General features: G+C 35.9%; 1 protein-coding gene across 4 annotated transcripts in view; it reads right to left on the reverse strand.

Moving 5' to 3' along the window:
- Window positions 1-4,499: 4,499 nt before the first annotated feature.
- TMEM68 (transmembrane protein 68) overlaps window positions 4,500-21,541 on the reverse strand; it is a 44,729-nt gene continuing 27,687 nt past the window's right edge. For 3 of the 4 annotated variants that reach the window (XM_008706699.1, XM_008706698.2, XM_008706697.2), the window contains 3 exons: window positions 19,343-19,403; window positions 17,300-17,439; window positions 4,500-5,866 (listed from right to left, as the gene is read on the reverse strand). In XM_008706699.1, the coding sequence (XP_008704921.1) occupies window positions 5,762-5,866; window positions 17,300-17,439; window positions 19,343-19,403 (306 nt within the window). In that variant the 3' untranslated portion in view covers window positions 4,500-5,761. Of the gene's footprint in view, window positions 5,867-17,299; window positions 17,440-19,342; window positions 19,404-21,541 lie in introns of those variants that run through there. The other variant, XR_572401.2, reaches the window with a different exon arrangement.

A 21,541-nucleotide genomic window follows, 5' to 3' on the forward strand; every position in this document is an offset into this window, starting at 1 on the left:
TTCCTGCATCTGGCTCCTTGCTCAGTGGGGTGCCTGCTTCTCCCTCTGCCTGCCACTCCCCCTGCTTGTGTGCTTTCTCTTCTCTCTCTCTCTGACAAATAAATAAAATCTTTAAAATAAAAAGATTCCACCAAAAAAACCTGTTAATGATAATAGATGAAGTCAGCAAAGTTGATGAAACAAAGTAACACACAGAAAGCACTTGTATTTCTTTTTTTTTTTTTAAGATTTTTTATTTATTTGACAGAGATAGCCAGAGAGAGAGAGAACACAGCAGGGGGAGTGGGAGAGGAAGAAGCAGGCTCCCAGTGGAGGAGCCCGATATGGGACTCAATCGCGAAACGCCGGGATCACGCCCTGAGCTGAAGGCAGACCCCTAACGATTGCGCTACCCAGGCGCCCCAGCACTTGTATTTCTATACATTAATAATGAACAACTGAAAAGTAAGTTAAGAAAGCAATTGTTTAAAACAGAATAAAAGAATAAAATGCAGACTTGAACACTCAAAAGTATAAAACATCGCTCAAAGAAATCTAAGATGATATAAATAAATGGAAAGTATTCTGTTCATTGGATACTTAATGTTGTGAAGATGATAATACTATCTAAAAGAACGTATGGATTAAATACAATCTTTATCAAAATCCCAATAGTTTTGTTTCTCATAAATAGGAAAACCCATCCTAAAATTCATATGGAATCTCAATGGACTCCAAATAACCAATCTTTAAAAAGAACAAAGAGGGCTCATACTTCTAGATTTCAAAGCTTACAATAAGTTACAGTAATCAAAGCAGTGGTACTGGCATATGGACAGACATATAGACCAACAGAACAGAATAGAGAGTACAGAAATAAACACTTGCATTTATGATCATTTGATTTTTGAGAAGGGTGCCATGACCACACATGGAAAGGACAGTCTTTTCAACAAATGGTTCTGGAAAACTGGACATCCACATGCAAAAGTATAAATTTTATACCAGAAACAAAAATTAACTTAAAATGGATCAAAGATCTAAACTTAAGAACTAAAATCATGAAACACTTGTAAGAAAAAATAGGGGGAATCTTCATATTGGATTTGGCGATGATTTCTTAGATATGACACCAAAAGCAAATACAACCAAAGAAAAAGTAGATAAATCAGATCTCAACAAAATTTTTTTCAAAGATTTATTAGCCATTCTAGAGAGTAGGGGAGGGGCAGAGGGAGAGGGAGAAAGAGAATCCCAGGCAGACTCCCTGCTGAGTGGGGAGCCCAACGTGGGGCCCAATCCCATGACCCCGAGATCATGACATGAGCCTAAATCAGGAGCCAGAGGCCCACATGACTGAGCCACCCAGGTGCCCCTAGATCTCAAAAAAATTTTAAAAACTTTTGTTTAACAAAGGACACTATCGAGGAAGTAAAAACACAACCCACAGAATGGGATCAAATATTCACAAATCATAACTGATAAGGGATTAATATCCAGAATATATAAAGAACTCTAAGAACAAAAACAGGACTTGAATAGACATTTCTCCGAAGATAATATGCAAATGGCCAACAAGCACATGAAAAGATGTTAAATCATGTCATTAGGGAAATGCAAATCAAAACCACAATAAGATACCACTTCATACCCATTAGGATAGTTATTATCAAAAAAATTGAAAATAACAAGTGTTGGTGAGGATATGGAGAAAATGGAATCCTGGTACATTGCTATCAAGAATGTAAAATGGTAGTCTGTGGAAATTAGTTTGGTCGTTCCTCAAAAAGTTAAACATGGAATTACCATGATCCAGCAATTCCACTCTTAGGTATATATCAAAAAGAATTGAAAGCAGGAACTCCAACAGATACTTTTACACCAATGTTCATAGCAACATTACTCCAATTATGCCAAAATGAGGTGTGAGGAAAGCTTCTGGGTTGGTGAACATATCATATGCTGGGAAGGTGGTAGACTCAGAGAACATGGAAGCTTTGACCCACCCCCTACTACCATACCTTTCCCTCTTCCATTTGGTTGTTCCTGAGTTGTAGCCTTTAAAATAAAACTGTAAGTATGGCATTTTCCTGAGTTCTGTGAGTTGTTCACTAATCACCCAACCTGAGTGGGGGAAGACGGGAGGAGGTTATGGAAACCTCCAAATTTGTGGTAGGCCAGGCAGATGCAGAAGTGGGGGTAGCCTGGAGACCCTATTTGCAACAGGCACCTGAAGTGGGGACAGCCTTATGGGACTGAGGCCCTACCTTTTAAGGTCTTTGTTAAATACTCCAATAGTTAGTATCAGAATTGAATGGAACTGTAGGAAATCCGGTTGATGTCAGAGATTGGAGAATTGGCAATGTAACTATGTTATCTGGTGTCATAGAAGACACCAAGTAATTTTATTAAGTGAAATAAGCCAGACACAAAAGAATAAATATTGTGATTCCACTTACACAAAATACAGAGATTGGGCAAATTCATCGAGACAGAAAGTAGAAAAGATGTTACCAAGGGCTAGGGAAAGCAGGGAATGCAGAGATATTATTTAAAAGCTACAGAATTGCTCTTTGGGATGATGAAATAGTTCTGGAAATGAGCAGTAGTGATGGTTCTACAATACTGTAAATATATTTAATGCCAATGAATTGTATACTTAAAAAGGGCTAAAATGATAAATTTTGTTATGTACATTTTATGATAAAAGGTAACAAAAATATATTTTAAAAATAGTAATCATATACAAATACAAAAACATACCCCACTTACCCTTGTAAATATCTATTATTTCAAAGGTTCATAAATGCTATAAACTACAGAGGGTCTCATATTTAAATCACTTAAAAGTATAAGTATACTCCTTTGAACAAAATATGAATCTCAGAGTCCACAATGATAACATCAAGTATGTGGGGAGAGCAGAAACCGGAAAATTCTTTCTTATAGAATGCTGACTAATAAATGTAGAATAATAGAGTTAGAAAATCACACTTTTGAAAAAAATCATAGTAGTAATTATTTCAGGAAATAATTCAAGGATGCTAAAACTGGAGGGTAAAAGTTTGATGAGAAACAGATATTTACATAGCCTCAAAGTATTTCTCCATAAACTTAATACGAAGGAAAAATTTACAGGGAAGAAACCTGGTGGGCACCATTTTAACCAAGTGATCAAAGTTACAACCATTGCTAATGACACAAACCAACATTATGTGCCTCCCGACATGAAACACTTCAAAGAGCACAGCATCATTTATGTAGTATTTCTGGAATAATGCATAACCTGAATCAAATCATGCGAAAACAGAGTGAAGGGTATCTTCAAAACAAATAGTCTGTCTTCTCCAAAAATGTCCATATCATTAAAGACAAAGAAGGGCTAGGGAATCACTCAGGTTAAAGGTGACTAAAGAGATATGAAAAGTAAATGCAATATTCGTGATCCTGCTGTGAGCCATGCATCAAGAAGAGAAACTGATATAAAAGATATTGAGACAACTGTTGAAATTTAAATCTGGCCTTAAGATCGGGTAATACTAGATATCAACGATAAATATCCTGATTTTGATCATTGCTCTGTGGTGCTATGAGTAGATGGCCTTATAATCAAGAGTAAAGGTAGGGGGCATAGTATCTGCAATTTACTATCAGTTGATTCAGAAGAAAAAATTTTAAAAGAAGAAATTGTTTATATATATATAGAGAGAGAGAGAGATAGGAGGAGGGGTGGGTGAAAAGAACAAATGTGACACAACAGTCAATCTGGGTGAAGACTATATGGGAGTACTACGTACTACTATGCAACTTTCTGTAAATCTGATATTGTTTCAAAGTTAAAGTTTTTGTTTTTTTTTTAAAGGATATGAAAGATTTTCTATAGATGTAGCCCATGTTCATGCTTCTGGAGAGTCCCTAGCTTTCATCAGACTTGTGAACACTCCCTTCAAAAAGGGTTAAAAACATCCCCTTTTCAATATCACTTGTATTTCGATATTTGATCATACTCCCTCATTCTTCTAAATGGCACTTAAATTCAAATAGCAAAGATAAAGATCTTGCATTGAGCAAGACAGGATGGCTTCCAGTTAATCCGAGTATCAGAGAACAAAACAAGGTTTTAAGTAAAGCAGTAAAACTTAAATACTGTAAAAAAAGTAATAGCTTTTGCTACATTAGCAATGAATATTGTTCTTTCTTCCATTTTTAAAAACCAATAGTTGTCCCCAAACATTATTCTCATTGTTCTATAATAATTTATTCATTCATTCTGGAAATATTTATCAATTTCAAACAAATACTGCTCACTGCTAGAGAGGAGGGGAAAGCTGCAAATAATCATTAATTGACTCTTTTCATTGAAAGTGAAATTAAAATGTATTTATTACATGAGAAAGTAAGGTTTACTCTTTGTGGCTGAGATAGATGAATATGTTATGCGGGTGAAAAATGAATAAACAGTAAAACAAAAAAATTAGTTTAAAATAAGAAAATGTCACATATGCAATTTCACAAGAAAATGAATTGCAATTCAGCTTTACTTTTATTTTATGTTGCTTAATTTTACATACATTACACGTAGCATACATATATACTTGTTATACAAAAATCTATACAAAAATCCAAGTAATTTAATATCTAAAAAAGGAAGAAAAAGATACTGCATTTGATTTCTGGTATTTTTCCATTTAAATACTTTTAAAATTCAGATTTCAAGGAGACAACAAGTCGAAAGCCATTAATTTTTCAGAAAGCTTTGTGTTCACATAAATTTATCATTCAAGTATATTTTTATTGAAACAATAAACCGTTTGGTTGCAAAGTCAAACTGAATAAGCCATGGTATTGAGCTTTCTTTATCTCTGCTTTTACCAGCCTAGAATCAACTTCTAACATACGAAATGCAGAGCACAACAGTGATTTTTAACCTTATACTATTAAATGCCATATTACATAGCTGACAATGCACAGCACACCCTATAGGGGGTGTCTACAGATTCTTGTTAAAAAATATAATACTAAAAATAATAATAATTAGAAATTTTACTTTTCCTAATTTCTTTTTTATTCAATTTGAAAAACAGTGTATCTTTTCCATTGTGCTTGGCAACTTGACATCATACCTAAAGAAATAATTTAAACATCGTGTGGACCAAATATATACACAAACTTCTAAAAGTTCTTGGTATTATTTGATTCAGTTACAATTTCAGTTCTACAGTTATCAATCACAGCAACTATAAAGAATTTAAAATTTAAAAAAAGAATTTAAAATAATATTCCTCAACAGAGTGTTAGCATGTTTTTAAAAAGTGAATTGTTGAGGCACAAAAACATTTCATGATTCGCCCAAGGTCATGAAAGGAATGAGGAGCAGATGAAAGAGCATTTCTTTAACTTCAGTGTCTGTACTGAATTCTGCCATCTTGCAAAATTAGCTCAGTGCAACAGATACAGAAATTAGATGCATTATTTTAGGAATGCTTGTTTAACCTAAATTATTGTTATTAATGACATTAATTTTTAAAATCTATATGTTTATTTTACATTATCAGGAATTTATAAAAAGAAACATATTTTCTGAATTATTAGGCATGTAATGAGTTACTATTTAAATTTGACACAACTGATTGCAAAAACAAAATCAACAATACAAATTTAAACAAGTTCAGTCTAAGATGCTTCTCAACATTTTTTTAAAAAATACTAATTATAGAACCTACAAAATTTAGAGGACATACCACAGACACAACATACTAATATAAATGTATTAAACTGTCTTCTAGTTGGTCTTTTGTTTTTTATGAAAACGTTCTAGCAAAGCGCTCATAATGTTTCCTGGTATTCTTTGGTGCTTATCAATCAAAGCTTGAACAGCATTCTTTGTCTATTAAGAAAACAAAAGAAAAGTCATTATTCTTTTAGTTCTCAAAATAGATCATTTATTTTGTTAAAATTTTAATATACTACATCCAAAAAAGTGCTCCTTAATTTAGCACCCATCTCTCCTCAAAATGAGTCATTTCCTTCTCAGCACACCCACAGTGTAGTGTAGTCCTCATACTGATTTTATGATGCTAGAAGTACAGTTGATGTTCCATAGCTATTTTCTACACCAGACTGTAAGTTCCTTAAGACTTAGCTTTGTATTTCTCCAGCACTGAGCACAGCAATGTTCTGCATACAATACACTACAGGGAATTCAAGGAGAAAAATCAGAAGGAAAAAAGTAGTAGGAAGGTTTCTGGTGGGCAAATGGGAAAGGAAGTTTTACTCCTTCTATTCATGAATAAACTTTTGTGTATTTTTCTTTCATCACTACATATCCCAACAACTACAGCAAGCAGTGCAAGGGGAGAAAGTGAGGAAAACTATGAATGAGATGATATACTTTTTAGTTCACTAGGTCAACTTCTAGACAGTTTAAAAGAAATTTAAATTAGGTCACAGCAATGGAAAAGTCAATTAGGATATAACAAGAAAACTCCTAAGACTATTTGTTTCCAGTTAAATTCATGACAAATTTCAATAATTTTTACTTTTAGACCAGTTTGTGGCCATCTAAAAAAATTTCTGTGCATGCACGTAACGCATGTGTATGTGCGCAAACACACTTCATTTTAGATGCTAGCCTTTCAACGGCCTTCTTTTTATAAATCTTGGGCCTTCACCAGTTTTTTAAGTTTGTATTTAAATTCCAGTTAGTTAACATATAGTGTAATATTAATTTCAGGTGTACAATTTAGTGATTCGCCACATCTATACACCACCCGGTGCTCATCACAAGAGCCCTCCTTTTTTTTTTTAATAATAATTTTTTATTATGTTATGTTAGTCACCATCCTTAGTTTTTGATGTAGAGTTCCATGATTCATTATTTGCATATAACACCCAGTGCTCCATGTAATATGTGCCCTCCTTAATACCCATCACCGGCCTATCCCAATCCCCCACCCCTTCCCCTCTGAAGCCTTGTTTGTTTCCCAGAGTCCATACACAAGTGCCCTCCTTAATCTCCATCACCTATCTCACCCATCCCCCCACCTACCTCCCTTCCAGTAAGGATCCATTCATTCTCTACAGTTAAGAGTCTGAGTCGCCTCTCTTTTAAAATATAATTAATAAACCCAAGCCCAAAGATGTATTTTAAAAATATGCCTCTCTAAACCACAACTTTTCACATCTGTGAAAGGAGACCTATTTCATACACTTATTGTAAGTATTAAATGAAATTGCAACCATGTCTTCAGGTACTCGGCACAGTGACTAAAGTGGCTAATATAGGTTGTTTTTCTGCGAAGTATCTTCTTTTTTTTTTTTTTTTAAGATTTTTATTTATTTATGTGACAGAGAGACAGCCAGCGAGAGGGGGAACACAGCAGGGGGAGTGGGAGAGGAAGAAGCAGGCTCATAGCAGAAGAGCCTGATGTGGGGCTCGATCCCAGAACGCCGGGATCACGCCCTGAGCCGAAGGCAGACGCTTTAACGACTGCGCTACCCAGGCGCCCCGCGAAGTATATTCTTTAAATTTTATTCATTTATTTAAAAAACAGATGCTTTGGAAGCTATAACATTAGTGAAACAAGTCTCTAATCTCAAGCTCATAATTTAATAAATGGATCAAGTACAAAGTAATAAAAATGTAAGATCATTTGTAAAATACATCTATCACCCGAGATGTGAAAGAAAGCATTTGGAAGTTCAGACTTGAGAGGCCATTTGGTGGGCAATGACAGGGAAGGACACATGAATGAGGTACTGTTCGGTCTGGGTCTCCAGGCAAGAGCAGGAGGAAAAAGCCCACAGGAAAACAACTGCCTAAGGAATGGGGAGTTAGGGAGTTTGGCTGGAGTCTCAGGTATGTGTTCAGAAGCTGGGTATACAAGGCTCTAAAATTAGAATTCAATTAAATCATGAAAGGCATTAAACACCAAGTGAAAAAGTATAGACTTTATTTAATATGAATTGAGGTGTCAAGAAAGGGTTTTGGGTGAAGTATCAAGGCAATGCATTAAGAAAATACAACTCTTGCAAAATCACCAATGACACCCTTCTGTCACCAAGCCCAGTAACTTTCTTTTACTCTTACTTGACCTCTCAATCACCATTGATCTTGCTCCTGAAATTCTATACTGAGGAAAAGGTAGATCTTCTAGCTTTCAGGCTGCTCCTTTTCAATCTTCTTTGCAGATTTAATCCCAAAATCAGGCACTGACTTATTCTTCAAAGGTTCAGACATTTTTAATTACCCTTCATTTGCTGATGACTCCTAAATCTGTATCTCCAGCCCACTCAGCTGCATATAGGAATACTCGATATGAATGTTTTAAAGGCACCTCAAATTCAATATGTTTAAGATTAACCTAACATTCTTTCCCTTATACTTTGTCCTTTTCTTAGTTCCTTCTCTATTTTAGCAAATGGCAATACCATGAACCTAGCCAAGTAAGCCAAAACCTAGGAATCATCCTTAACAACTCCTGCTTCTCACTCACAATGGCTAATCCATTGGCAACATCCATTCGTTTCACCTCCCAAATACCACTCACATCTATCCACTACTCTCCATCTTCTTTCCATCCTAACAATACATGTATATGATATATACATGTATATATAAATAAACCTGTATTTATATACGTATGTGGATGTGTGGGTGAGACTGTAGAGAGAGGGTTAAAGAGACAAAAACAGACACTGTAAACGCAGAGATGAAACAATAGATTAAGACTGAGAGAACTTTCAGGAAATGTCCCAAGTGCCCTATTCAGCGTTAGCACACTATATTTTAATTTAGATTTAGATAGTGCTTACAAAATGGTTTTCCACAATCAAATGCCTGAACAATCTATCACCCATTTCTTTTTAAAGATTTTACTTATTTATTTGACAGAGAGAGAGACAACCAGCAAGAGAGGGAACACAAGCAGGGGGAGTGTGAGAGGAAGAAGCAGGCTCCCAGCGGAAGAGCCTGATGTGGGGCTCGATTCCAGAACGCTGGGATCACGCCCTGAGCCAAGGGCAGACGCTTAATGACTGAGCCACCCAGGCACCCCATATCACCCATTTTTTAAATGAGATTTCATTTCTACATTAATCTGGATGCTAATAATTTTGAGTTTGTGATAATCCAGGGATCATTACCTTATAGCTTATGCTTATATTATTAACAATGAAGATTGGAAAATCATGACAATATATTCACAAAAGGAAAATTTCGAGTATTCTTTAGTTCAAGTATACTTTAGTTCAATAATGACAACTTGCAATCAAAAATACGAATATGGCAACTACGTATTTAAATAAATTCCCCCAAGAAATTCTATTATGCCTTGGTAGACTACTTGTTACTTTAGGTACTGATAATAAAGTACCTAAAATAACTGGAGATGGTAACTGAGGTATTTCAAGGATTCAGAAAGGCTTTCTTTCTTACTTAGTTTAAATTGGTAAGTTTGTACAATGTTTATATATTTTAATATATAAAATTTCTAATTCTACCAGTGACATGAATGTGAGTAAATTTTCCTCTCATATGAAAAACCCTCATATGAGAAATCAAGGCACTGGAATTTAACTATCAGTAATATATTTTCCATAACTGAGGAAAATAATGGATCAGCATTCTTTAAGAGACCTGAAAGAAACGTCTGAGATCATCTAGTTCAATTTCTCGGCCCTACAAATAAGGAAACTGGGACCTAGAGAAGAACATATTTATCCAAAGTGACACCGCTGCCTAGTGGTGGTGTGAGGATTATAACCCAGATCCCTAAACTTCCACACCAGGCTTTTTCCCCTCCTTCTCTATTATCTTCTATTTTGCCCATAAAAATATATGGTATTTGTAAAAAGTGTTCCTAAGTAGCTCTGACCCACTTAAATCCTAACAGATAGAGAGGAAAAAAATTTACAAGAACAAAACAGAATTTGGTTATATCCTACAGGAGAATGCACTGTTCAGGGGCAGCAAGGAAATGTGTTATATTAATAGCAAAGTGCATGTGGGTAGAAGCAACGTCGCTGGGTAAGGCGTTACCCTGGAGTAAGGCTCCTGGAGCCCTATCACTTTGGGATGACAGAAGCATCTTGCTATGCAGAAGAGCATGTCCTGACCCTAAAAACCAGTGTCACAGAGTTTTGTTTTCAGGATGCAGGAGGGCAATAAACTGTGAGTATACTTAATGGACCAGCAGCATAACTGGAGGTAAGTTTTCTAAGAATGAAGTTCATAGACAAGGCACATAATGTTTCTTTACTGTTCCCTTTGTGAAACTTCCTATCAGCTGCCTTATTTGAATGGTCTCTTCTAATATAACATTATAGCTGTTTCAGCTGCATATCCTTTTCTAAGTGTCTGGTCTTGCTGAGTCCCAGTATGGTATAATAGCTTACAGTGATTCATTCCGTCTGCCTACCAGTCCCTCTCTTCTGGGCCATCCTGTGGGAGGAATAAGAGATCCTGTCCCAGTAAAGTCCAGTGTGGCCATGTGACTGCTTTGGCCAGTAAAATGTCAGTGGGAGCAAGAGAGCCACTTCCAAACAGAAGCTTTAAAAGGTTCCACTCCTGACATTTTCTTTTTACCATGGCAACGTCCCACATGATCAGCCTGAAACCAGGAGAAAGAAGACATGGACTTCAGGGGAAATATAACATGAACAAGAAGTAAGCTTTACTGTCCTAAGCCTCTGAGACTGATTATTTGTTACTGCGGCATGCCCTAGCAAAATCGACTAAATCATCCATTACACATTCTTATGTGTAAAACAGCAATAATAAGGTCTACCCTACAGGATTAAATCAGACTTATGCATAGAAAGAAAAAGTGAAATTATCTCTGTTCACAGATGACATGATTTTATACATAGAAAACCCAAAAGACTCCATAAAAGAACAGTTAGAACTAATAAATGAATTCAGCAAAGTGGCAGGATATAAAATCCACACACAAAACTCAGATGTGTTTGTATACACTAACAATGAACATCTGAAAACAAAACAAAAAACAAAAAACAATCCCATTTACAATAGCATCAAAAAGAATAAAATACTGAGGAAACAATGTAACCAAGGGGGAGAAAGTCTTACACATTTAAAATTATAAAACGCTGCTGAAAGAAATTAAAGACACAAATCGATATCTGTGTTCACGGATTAAAAGATTTAATATTGTTAAGCTGTCCATTCTATCCAAGGCGATCTACACATTCAAGACAATCCCTATCAAAATCCCAACAGCATTTTTTGCAGAAATAGAAAAAAAAAATCCTAAAATTCATTTGCAATTTCAAAGAACTCTAAATAGACAAACGAAGAAGAAAGTTGCAGGCTTCATACTTCTCAATTTCAGAACATATGACAAAGCTACAGAAATCAAAACAGTGTGATACTGGCATAAAGACAAACATATAGACCAATGGAATAGAATAGACAACCCAGAAATAAACATTTGCATGTATGGCAAATGATCTTTGACAAGGGTGCCAAGACCATATAATGGGGAAAAGGCAGTCTCTTTAATAAATGGTGGTGGGAAAACTAGATATCCACATTAAAAAAGAATGAATTTGAACCTTATCTTACATCATATGCAAAAATTATCTCAAATTGGATTAAAGAGCTAAACATAAGACCTAAAACTATAAAACTCCTAGAAGAATATGAGGAGAAAAGCTTCATGACACTGGATTTGGCAATAATTTCTGGAATATGACACCAAAAGCACAGGCAACAAAGGAAAAATAGACAAATGGGACTATATCAAATTCAAAAACTTCTATACATCAGAAGAAATAATCAACAGGGTGAAAAGGAACCTATGGAATGAGAAAAATATTTGCAAATCATATATCTAATGAGTTAATAACCAGAATATATAAAGAACTATCATTCAACAACAAAAAACCCAAATAATATGATTAAAAATATGAGCCAACACCTTAAACACACATTTCTCCAAGGAAGATACACAAATGGCCAACAAGCATATGAAATGATGCTCAACATCAGTAATCATTAGAGAAATGCAAATCAAAACTACAATGAGATACTACCTCACACCCATTAGGATGGCTACCATCAACAAAATAGAAAATAGCAAGTGTTGGTGAGGATGCAGAGAAACTGGAACCCTTGCGCACTGCTGACAGGGATGCAAAATGGCATGGCCAACTATAGAAAACTGTATGGACGGGGGCACCTGGGTGGCACAGCGGTTAAGCGTCTGCCTTCAGCTCAGGGCGCGATCCCGGCGTTCTGGGATGGAGCCCCACATCAGGCTCCTCTGCTATGAGCCTGCTTCTTCCTCTCCCACTCCCCCTGCTTGTGTTCCCTCTCTCGCTGGCTGTCTCTATCTCTGTCGAATAAATAAATAAAATCTTTAAAAAAAAAAGAAAAGAAAAAACTGTATGGATGTGGCTCCTTGAAAAATTAAAAATAGAATTATCATAGTGTGAGATAATAAAAAATACATATTGGTCTCTGCCCCTGGCTCCTGGCACAGAGCTCCTGAAACTCTTACAATTTCCTAAGTGAAAATGGCACTAGAAGCATCTTTTGTTCTAATATCTGGTTTCTGACTCCAGTTCCTGATGCAGCACTCTTAAAATTCTTATAATTTCCTGGGTGATAAAAGTGTCTTTTGTTCTACTGGACTCGTGGATGGCTTCTGGATAAGGGCTGGTCACCAGAAAGAGCAAACCATCATCAGAAGCTTGGAATGTTCAGCTCGATTCCATCATTCCCCATAAAATCCCAAAAGTACAGAGTTTAGGGGGCTTCCAGGTGGGTGAACACATCCACACCAGGAGGGTGATGGACCCTAACTCCACAGGGGCCCTGCACTTGGGGCCCTCCCATTCTTTGCCCTACGTATCTCTTTATCTGGCCATTCATCTATATCCTCTATCATTTAATAAACTAATAAAAGTAAGTGTATTCCTGAGTTCTGTGAGACATTCCAGCAAATCAACTGAACCTGGGGAGGGGTCATGGGAACCTCCAATTTGTACCCAACTCGGAGAGAAGTTGTGGGTTACCTGGGGACCTAGTACTTATGATTAGCATCTAGAGTGGGGTGGGAATAGGCTTGTGGGACTGAGCCCTTAACCTGTGGGATCTACACTATTTCCAGGTAGATAGGTCCAAATTGAGCTAAATTACAGGACATCCAGCTGGTATCAGAGAATTGCTTAGTGGGGGAAAAACCTCCACACATCTGGTGACCAGAAGTGTCAGAAGTCATGCTGTGTGTAAAAATAAAGGAGATTCACAAGTGAAAGAAAGACATAGTATAAAAGAACTAGGCTTTTCCCTATAGGAGGGAAAAAGCTGAGTTTTTTCTTTCCACATATGATCAGCAATCTCACTTCTGGGTATATATCCAAAATTATTCAAAACAGGATCTTGAAGACATATTTGTGCATCAATTTTCACTGTAGCATCATTCACAACAGCCAAGAAAATGAAAGCAACCCAAATGTCCAACAACGAATGAATGGATAAATAAAATGGGGTATCTACACACAATGGAATATTATCCAGCTTTAAAAAAAGAAGGAAATGCTGTCACATGCTATAATACGGACAGACCTGAAAGACATGCTAAGTGAAATAAGCCAGTCACTATGATTCCACTTCTTTACAGTAATCCAACTCACAGTACCAGAAAGTAGAATGGTGGTTGCCAGGGGCTGCAGGAAGAAGTGGTGAGTTGGTATATGATTCCGGTCATATGTAAAATCTAAAAAAGATGAATTCTTGGAAACACAGAATAGAATGGGGGTTGCCAAGGTGTGGGGGAATGGGGAGATGTTGGTCAAGAGTACAAACTTACAGTTCTAAGATGAGTAAGTTCTGAGGATCTAATGTGCAGCATTGTGACTTACAGTTAATAATACTGTATTATGTATTAGAAAGTTGCTAAGAGAAAACATCATAAATATTTCCACCACACACGCAAAATGGTAATTATGAGGTGATGGAAGTGTTGTCTAACTTTACTATGATAATCATTTCACAATATACACATGTATCAAATTTTCACCTTGCACATTAAACTTTTACAGTGTTATATGTCAATTATATCTCGATAAAGCCAGGGGAGAAAAAGAATCTTGCATAGCCCATAAAGAAACCAGAATAAAATGTTGATGGATATATATATGGATTTATATATATATGTATATATATGGATTTATATATATACATATATATATCAATAAGAGAGAGAGAAAGAATAGGTAGTTGGTGTTCAGTGGGTAAAGAGATTCAATTTAGCAAAATGAGAACGTTCTAGAGACTGGTTTCACAACAATGTGAATATATTTAGCACTAATAAAAAATACACTTAAAAATGGTTAAGTGATAAATTTTGTTTTTTACCACAATTTTAAAACTTAAAAAAAGTCACAGTATGCATACAAAAGGCTGGTATAAAATTATAATCAAAACACATTCATTTCATTTTCCAGGTGATTCAATAATATGACATTTATGACTTTTATGTAGTTTTATACTCTCTGAAGGTATAACTACAAGCTGAGTGGTCTTTTCTCCCTTGATGTCTTTGCAGGGATGGATATTACTGATCACTCCTACTTTTTAAACATCCTCACCTGCTGACTTCTCTCACACAAATTTACTTGTTCTGCACCTCTCTGCCACTTCCCTTTCTGTCAGCTTTGGGTGTTTTCCTTGGCACACCCCTTACATGTTACTTGTCCTCCAGTCTGTCCTATGTCCTCTTCCTTCTTTCTGTAAGCTGCTTTGTGAAGCTCATGACTTCAGTAACTGTCTCATGCAGGTAAGTTCTAAGTCTTCATCATCAGTTCTGACCTTTCTCCCAAACACCAGTGCAATATTTTTTAAAACCTATGCAGGGGCGCTTGAGTGGCTCAGTCGGTTAACCGTCTGCCTTCGGCTCAGGTCATGCCCTGCACCGGGCTCCCTGGAGCTTCTCCCTCTCCCTCACTTGTGCTCTCTCTCCCTCAAATAAATAAATAAAATCTTAAAATAAACCACAACCCTATTCATATAAATATATACATACATATCCTGCAGGTAGCTATAGAATTAGGTTTCAAGTCTGGTATTTTCTATCTCTGTAAAATCTCTCGAATCTGCACCTTGCTCTCCTTTTCAAGTAGATAAAAAGATCATTATGTAATTCATTCCTTCATCAAATATTTATTGATCTAATTAAATACTGAACGCTGTGCTGGGAACTGGAGACACAAGAATTCATAGCATAACCTCTGCTCTTACAGAGCACACTTACATTTATATGTATCTAAGTAATCACAATCGCTAGGGCCATCTTCACAAACAATTATAGAGAAACGGATTATACATCTGCTTGCTTCGGCCAAATAAATGTGAATGAAACTGATATGAGCCACTCCCAAACAGAGGCCTAGCCTAATTGAAAGATATCTGGTAGACAAATTCCCTAGTCTGATAGTTAAGGGCCTAAAAATATAGCTCCTACTTACTTTTCCAGTTTTATCTCAACCAAACCCTACCCACTAAGCTAGTGAAGCCCCAAGTTTATTCCACAGCTGTTATTAAGTGCTATTCAAGGAAAAGGTTTTTCAGTCAGGTGAGAATGGGAAATGCGCTTTGAAGCAAAGTTAAATAGACCTCTTTGTTGCAGGGCTTCTTAGAACCTTTAATATGTTAATGTGTTTTGCAAAATTCCTGGAGGAGAATTGATCAGGCAGTCTTTCCCAACCTTGCTGTTTTAACCCCCTCAGACTGCTCAACACCGTTTGTATAAGGTCAACTTTCCTACCACATTTCTTTGTTCATACTCCCCCTCTAACCCCAAGTCCACACGTCCAAGTCACATCCTTCTTCCAAGACCCACCGCAAATGCCCTCGTTCCAGAAAGCTCCTCCTATTTTTTCCTACACAAAGCAGTCTTTTTCCCCTTTGAGCTTCTACTGTCTCACTCAAATTCAGCCTCCATATTGCTTCCAGTGATCTTTGCAAATACAAACCTATTACACCATTCACCTATTTTCAAGAGTACCACACCCCGCCCCTGCCCAGACTTTCCGGAAACAAAATCAATTATAGGCCATCATAGTCCAGACCCGTCCTGCATTTCTAGCCTCATCTCCCATAATATATATCTCTCTTCTAGCTATACAAGACTACTCTCAACTCCCCAAAGATTTTATGCTATGTCATATTGCCATCCATTTATACATTCAGTTTCCTCTACCTCATTACTCTTCGTCCAGCTAATTCTTTATCTTTCCAAACTGAATTCAACCGTCACCTCTCTCAAGGAGGCATCCCTGATCTCATTTAGATATCTTTCCTTTGTGCTTCCGTAACAGCCTAAGATAGCAGTTCTCAACCAGGTGGGATTTTGCCCCCCTGGGGGTTATATGGAAAGGTCTAGAGGCACTTTTTATTATCACAATGAGTGAGGGGTAAGGATGGGGAGTGCTACTGGCATCTAGTGCGTAGAGGCCAGAGATGGTGGTAAGCATCCTACAGTGCACGGGACAGGCCTCTACAACAAAATGTCAATAGTACCTAGGTTAAGAAACCTTGCTGTAAGCACACTATGGTAGTTAATGCATCACCATATAAACGCTGATTTAGTTATTCATCTCCCCCACCGGACTGTAAGTTCCTAGAATGACAGTATTCACTACTGTTAATAATGTTAAGCATTCATGGAGCACTTACTATATGCCACTCACTGTTCTAAACAATGAACACATACGATCTCACGTAATCCTCAGGGATAACTGTGAGTCGGTACTATTCTCTTCCCTGTTCTGCAGACTAACAGAGTAAGCTGTGGACTCCCTGAGGTCACACAGCACACAAATGGCGGAGCTAGGAACGATCTGATTTCATAAACCACGCTCTTAAAAACTATTCCCATTTTCCTGCCAGGATATTTCTATCAAACAAGAATAATACTTTCTTTTTATGGAGGTCAACTCTTTCTTCTGGACATCACTTATGAAACTTTTTAATTACCAGTGCCAAGAGCCCCAACCTCAGCACTTGCGACATTTTAAAATTAGTGGTTCTTTGTGTAGGGGGCCGTCCTATGCATAGTAGGAAGTTCGCCAGCATCCCTGGCCTCTACTCACTACATGCCCATAGCCCCACCACCTCCCAGGACCTGCCTGTCATGACAATAACTAAATGTCTTGAGACACTGCCAAACGTCCCCTGGGGGAAAGAGCACCACTGATCTAGAAATGTCTGTAGAATAAATTAATGAATTCATTTTTAATACAATAATTGAAAGTAAAAATCTGTTCAAAGATTAATAAAGAAAGAATAATTTACCTTTTCAGCTAATTCTTCTGCTGTTATCTTTGGATCATAGGGAATAGGATCACCTAAATAGGTACGTAATTTCACTGGAAAACCGCCATACATTGGAGCAAATGGATAGCGGAATTTTTCGTAAAGCCACCTAAATAACCCTGTTTTAAAGTAAACAAAAATATTTTAATTGGTTAAATATTCTGAGCTAGTAACTGTAAACTTTTAAATTAATAATGTAAGACTTAGAAGAAGGTAGCAAACAGTATCACCTCCTGGCAATTAATACAATATGTAGATTTTTTTAAAGATGAGCTTTTCATCAATTGTAACAAATGTAGCACATTAATGTAAGATGTTAATAACAGGAGAAACTGGAGGGTGGTGAGAAGCTTTATGAGTACTCTTTGCACTTCTGCTCAATTTTTCTGTAAACCTAAAAATGCCCCCCAAAGGTTTATTAATTTTTTAAAAGTAAGCTTTCAAAAACATAAGAATTTTAAAAGGCAAACCAATTACTATTATTACAAAACCAAGAGTAAAGACTGCAACTAAAAGCTAGAAGCTAAAAAGTCTAGAGACTCACAAATACAGGCTTATGTGAATAAAAGAAAAAAATAAAAGCATAAGATAAATTCACATAAACATGAAACTAAAATGTACCAATAAATAGGTAAAGAAAAAAAAACATTACTGTAAATTAAGAAAAACGCAAAGAGTAGCAAAGAATTACTAATGCTAATGACCAAGTATGAAATTTAGCAAGATTAAAAGTGGTAATAATGTAAAATAAACTGGGGGATTAAATAAAAAAGAAAGTCAAAAAGCAGTCAACAGTAATTTTTAAACCCCTTCATAATTAAAGAAACAAAATTAGGACTAATTTCTGGTATGCAACTTAAATTCTGAAGAAATGACCTGAGAGAAAATTAGAAGAAATAAGTCTACAGCAACAACTAAACATCATATCAATCTGCCTTTCCACCTTAAATTTGAAAAAAAAAGGGGGGGGGGAATGTTAACACCTAAAAAACGTAATAGAATATCAACAACATACCAATATTACACATAAAAGAAACAACAGAAGTTTAAAGTTCTTTAGGAGGGGATTTGCACGTGGATAGGAACAATATAGTGCTAGGGATATAAAATTAAATATAATCAATCAAATATAATGTATAAACCATAGGGTATAAAAAACTGAAAATTTCAAAATAAAAAGAAAACAACAGAAAAATTGCAAAGAAAAAGCACTTCTAATCGTTATCACTCCTATAACTACACTCAGAGCTTATTCTGTTACCCATAAATTAAAGTTAGGCAAAAACAACTTTACAATATAAATGTACCACAGTTCAAAATATTTTAAAAAGCAAAAAACAAGAAGTAACAGAAATGAACCAAAGGACATGATACATCCTTAGGTTGTTAATCTTAATTCAATATCATATTGTCATCCATTTTGAAGCTGTAACTTCTTCAGCGGTGAGTTAGGAAGATAGTCTGGGTAACAGGCACATTTGTTCTAAACCTCCACAGCGTGATTCAACCAAGGAAACTAGATAACTTACTCTAATTTTAAGAAGCCCATGCAACAAACAAGCTTCAGTATGTATATGAGACTCTTAACAAAAATCTAACATCTAAGAACTGCCATCGCTTAGAATCAGTTATCATTTAGACTTTAAATAGAAAGACATCTAAATAATATATCCATTATCTAAAGTATTTTTTTTAAGATTTTATTTATTTGACAGAGAGAGAGAGAGACAGCCAGCGAGAGAGAGGGAACACAAGCAGGGGGAGTGGGAGAGGAAGAAGCAGGCTCCCAGTAGAGGAGCCTGATGCGGGCTCGATCCCAGGATCCTGGGATCACACCCTGAGCTGAAGGCAGATGCTTAATGACTAAGCCACCCAGGCACCCCTAAGCCACCCAGGTGCCCCCCATTATCTAAAGTATTAAGTCAAAAGAATTTCTTATAGGGTTCAAAAGCCCAAGTATTTCAAGGATTATATTCTAAATATTACATTATAATTAGAAAAACCATATGAATCAGAACTTACTTGTTCCTCCAAGTGATCTAAATCCTTCTCGAATATTTTGTGTAAACATAGGAATAATGGGCTAAAGAGAGAATTCGAATTAAAAAGTAAATATATTGATCCATTCAATATCTCCATTGAGTCAATAATGCAAACTTTTGGGGGCCTATTCAAGATAATGAAAATGAGGTATTTTTAAAATAAAGGTATACTTTTATCACCAGTGTGATTTATCAGACTAAATTTATCATTTGTAAAAACAAAAATTGGAAACACTACCCTCTAGTGGTAATATATAATATTTCATTTACCAACTTTCCTATCCTTCCACAAAAACTCTTGAAACTCAAAATAAAGATTGCAGTAATTATTAATTTCATTAAACAAAATTAATGAGGTAAATTTGATTTCAGTGATCCACTGAATAGTATGCTCACTGGAGAAAAAGTTACAAGGCTGATATTCCCTCTGTGGGAAAATTTATATAAATTTAAATGACAAGTTTTGGCAAGACGCTGTCATGGAACTATCAAAACACTATTTTTTTGTGAGATTATTAAATCTAAAAATGTTGAACATCAATGAAAAGTATAAGACTCACTGCAAAAAACAACAGAAAAAAGGAAAAGCAAATATTAGAGGATTTCTGCTCACAAGGTCATGGTTTTTATTATTCCATGAATATCTATGATTAAGTATGATTTTCTAAATGGAGACCTTAATTAAATGTCCTAAAACAATGACAAAGTAGCAAAGGATCATGTAAGGAGGTTCCAACATGGTAAAACTGAAGTAGATAAAAAATTGAATTAAAACTTTTTAAAATGCATACAAAATACACTGAATCAAACGATGTTTTAGAATTTAAAAAACTGAGTATCACTACTTACATTCTACCATCAGTATTTGCCTAATACAGAGTTACCTGCCTTAGTGAACAGGGTTTGAGATATTTAAATAAGCTCACATTTAAAAAGCCATTCTTACTCAGCTGTGGAAAACATTAAATATGGTGGACCGAAGGAAAGGGACTACAGGTATAGCTTTCTTCATAAAACTTATTACCTCACATAGAACTACTGATCATTTATTTACTGTATTTCTCCCCTTAGCAGAAGGAAGACCCCTAACAGCAGAGACATTGTTTTGTTTACCGCTGTATCCCCAGCACCTGGAATAGTGCCTGGAACAGACTTGGTGCTAAAACAAAGTATGATGGATGAATTAAAGGAGGAATGAAGACACAGAACAGAGAGACAATGCACATAGTGAAGTAGTTTGGATTCTCTGAATACAGTGTCGGAAACAGGCAGCAGCAATCTTAAAACCAGTTGGGAAAAAAGAAGTCAGGTAAAGAAAGGCACTCTGACGGAAGAATTTAAAATTTCGTGGTGTTAATTCCCAAAGCTAAAACATAAAACAAAGTACACGGACTCTTTTATACAAAATTCAGATTATGATCTAGGAAACTACCACTAGTTTTGTGAAATAGTGACTGCTGACATCCTAATGTTTTAAAGAGTTATAAAATGTCTTTAGAGTTGAGAACATAAAATGCCCAAAAAGGAACCGAAACTTTTTGGCTCATATACACACCCTTTGTCTTCTTCTGGATTTATGTCTACTGACTGGCATGAACCCCAGGTTCATACTGAAGCATGCACTTTATAAAGACTCTTCAGGGTACATACCACCCTTTAAATAGCTTACTCTCCAGAAGCTCGATGTATCTAGAACCTACTATATAGGAAAATGCTGACTCTAGCAGGCTCAGTATTTCAGGCTATAGTCTGGGCATATGGTTTCTAAATTTGCATTCAAGCTAACAGTCTTAAGGCTATAAGCAATACTTTATTACAACTTGATACTGTAGTACAATTATTCATTCCTTTCCTTGTACACCTTTTGCATACAAGGTATTAGAATAAGTAACCTAGAATTAAATTGATTGCATGTATACATATGTCTCCTCATGTATGTGTGTGTACACATTTGCAGAGAAAGAGAATGTGTATTTTGTTAAAACTGTTCTTGGGGAATTAGTTTAATATGGTCTTAGAGTTTAAACTTTGCCCCTAAAAATAAGTGAGCACCACTGAGCAAGTTACTTACCGTGTCTATGCCTCAGGCTCTTCATACATAAAGTGGGAATAATATTAATTATACCATCTCAAAGGTTATTTTATGGAGTGATAGAATATATATAAACAATTTTATTAG

This window comes from Ursus maritimus, unplaced genomic scaffold, assembly GCF_017311325.1.
Source record: "Ursus maritimus isolate PB19 unplaced genomic scaffold, ASM1731132v1 scaffold_9, whole genome shotgun sequence".
NCBI classification, from domain to species: domain Eukaryota; kingdom Metazoa; phylum Chordata; class Mammalia; order Carnivora; family Ursidae; genus Ursus; species Ursus maritimus.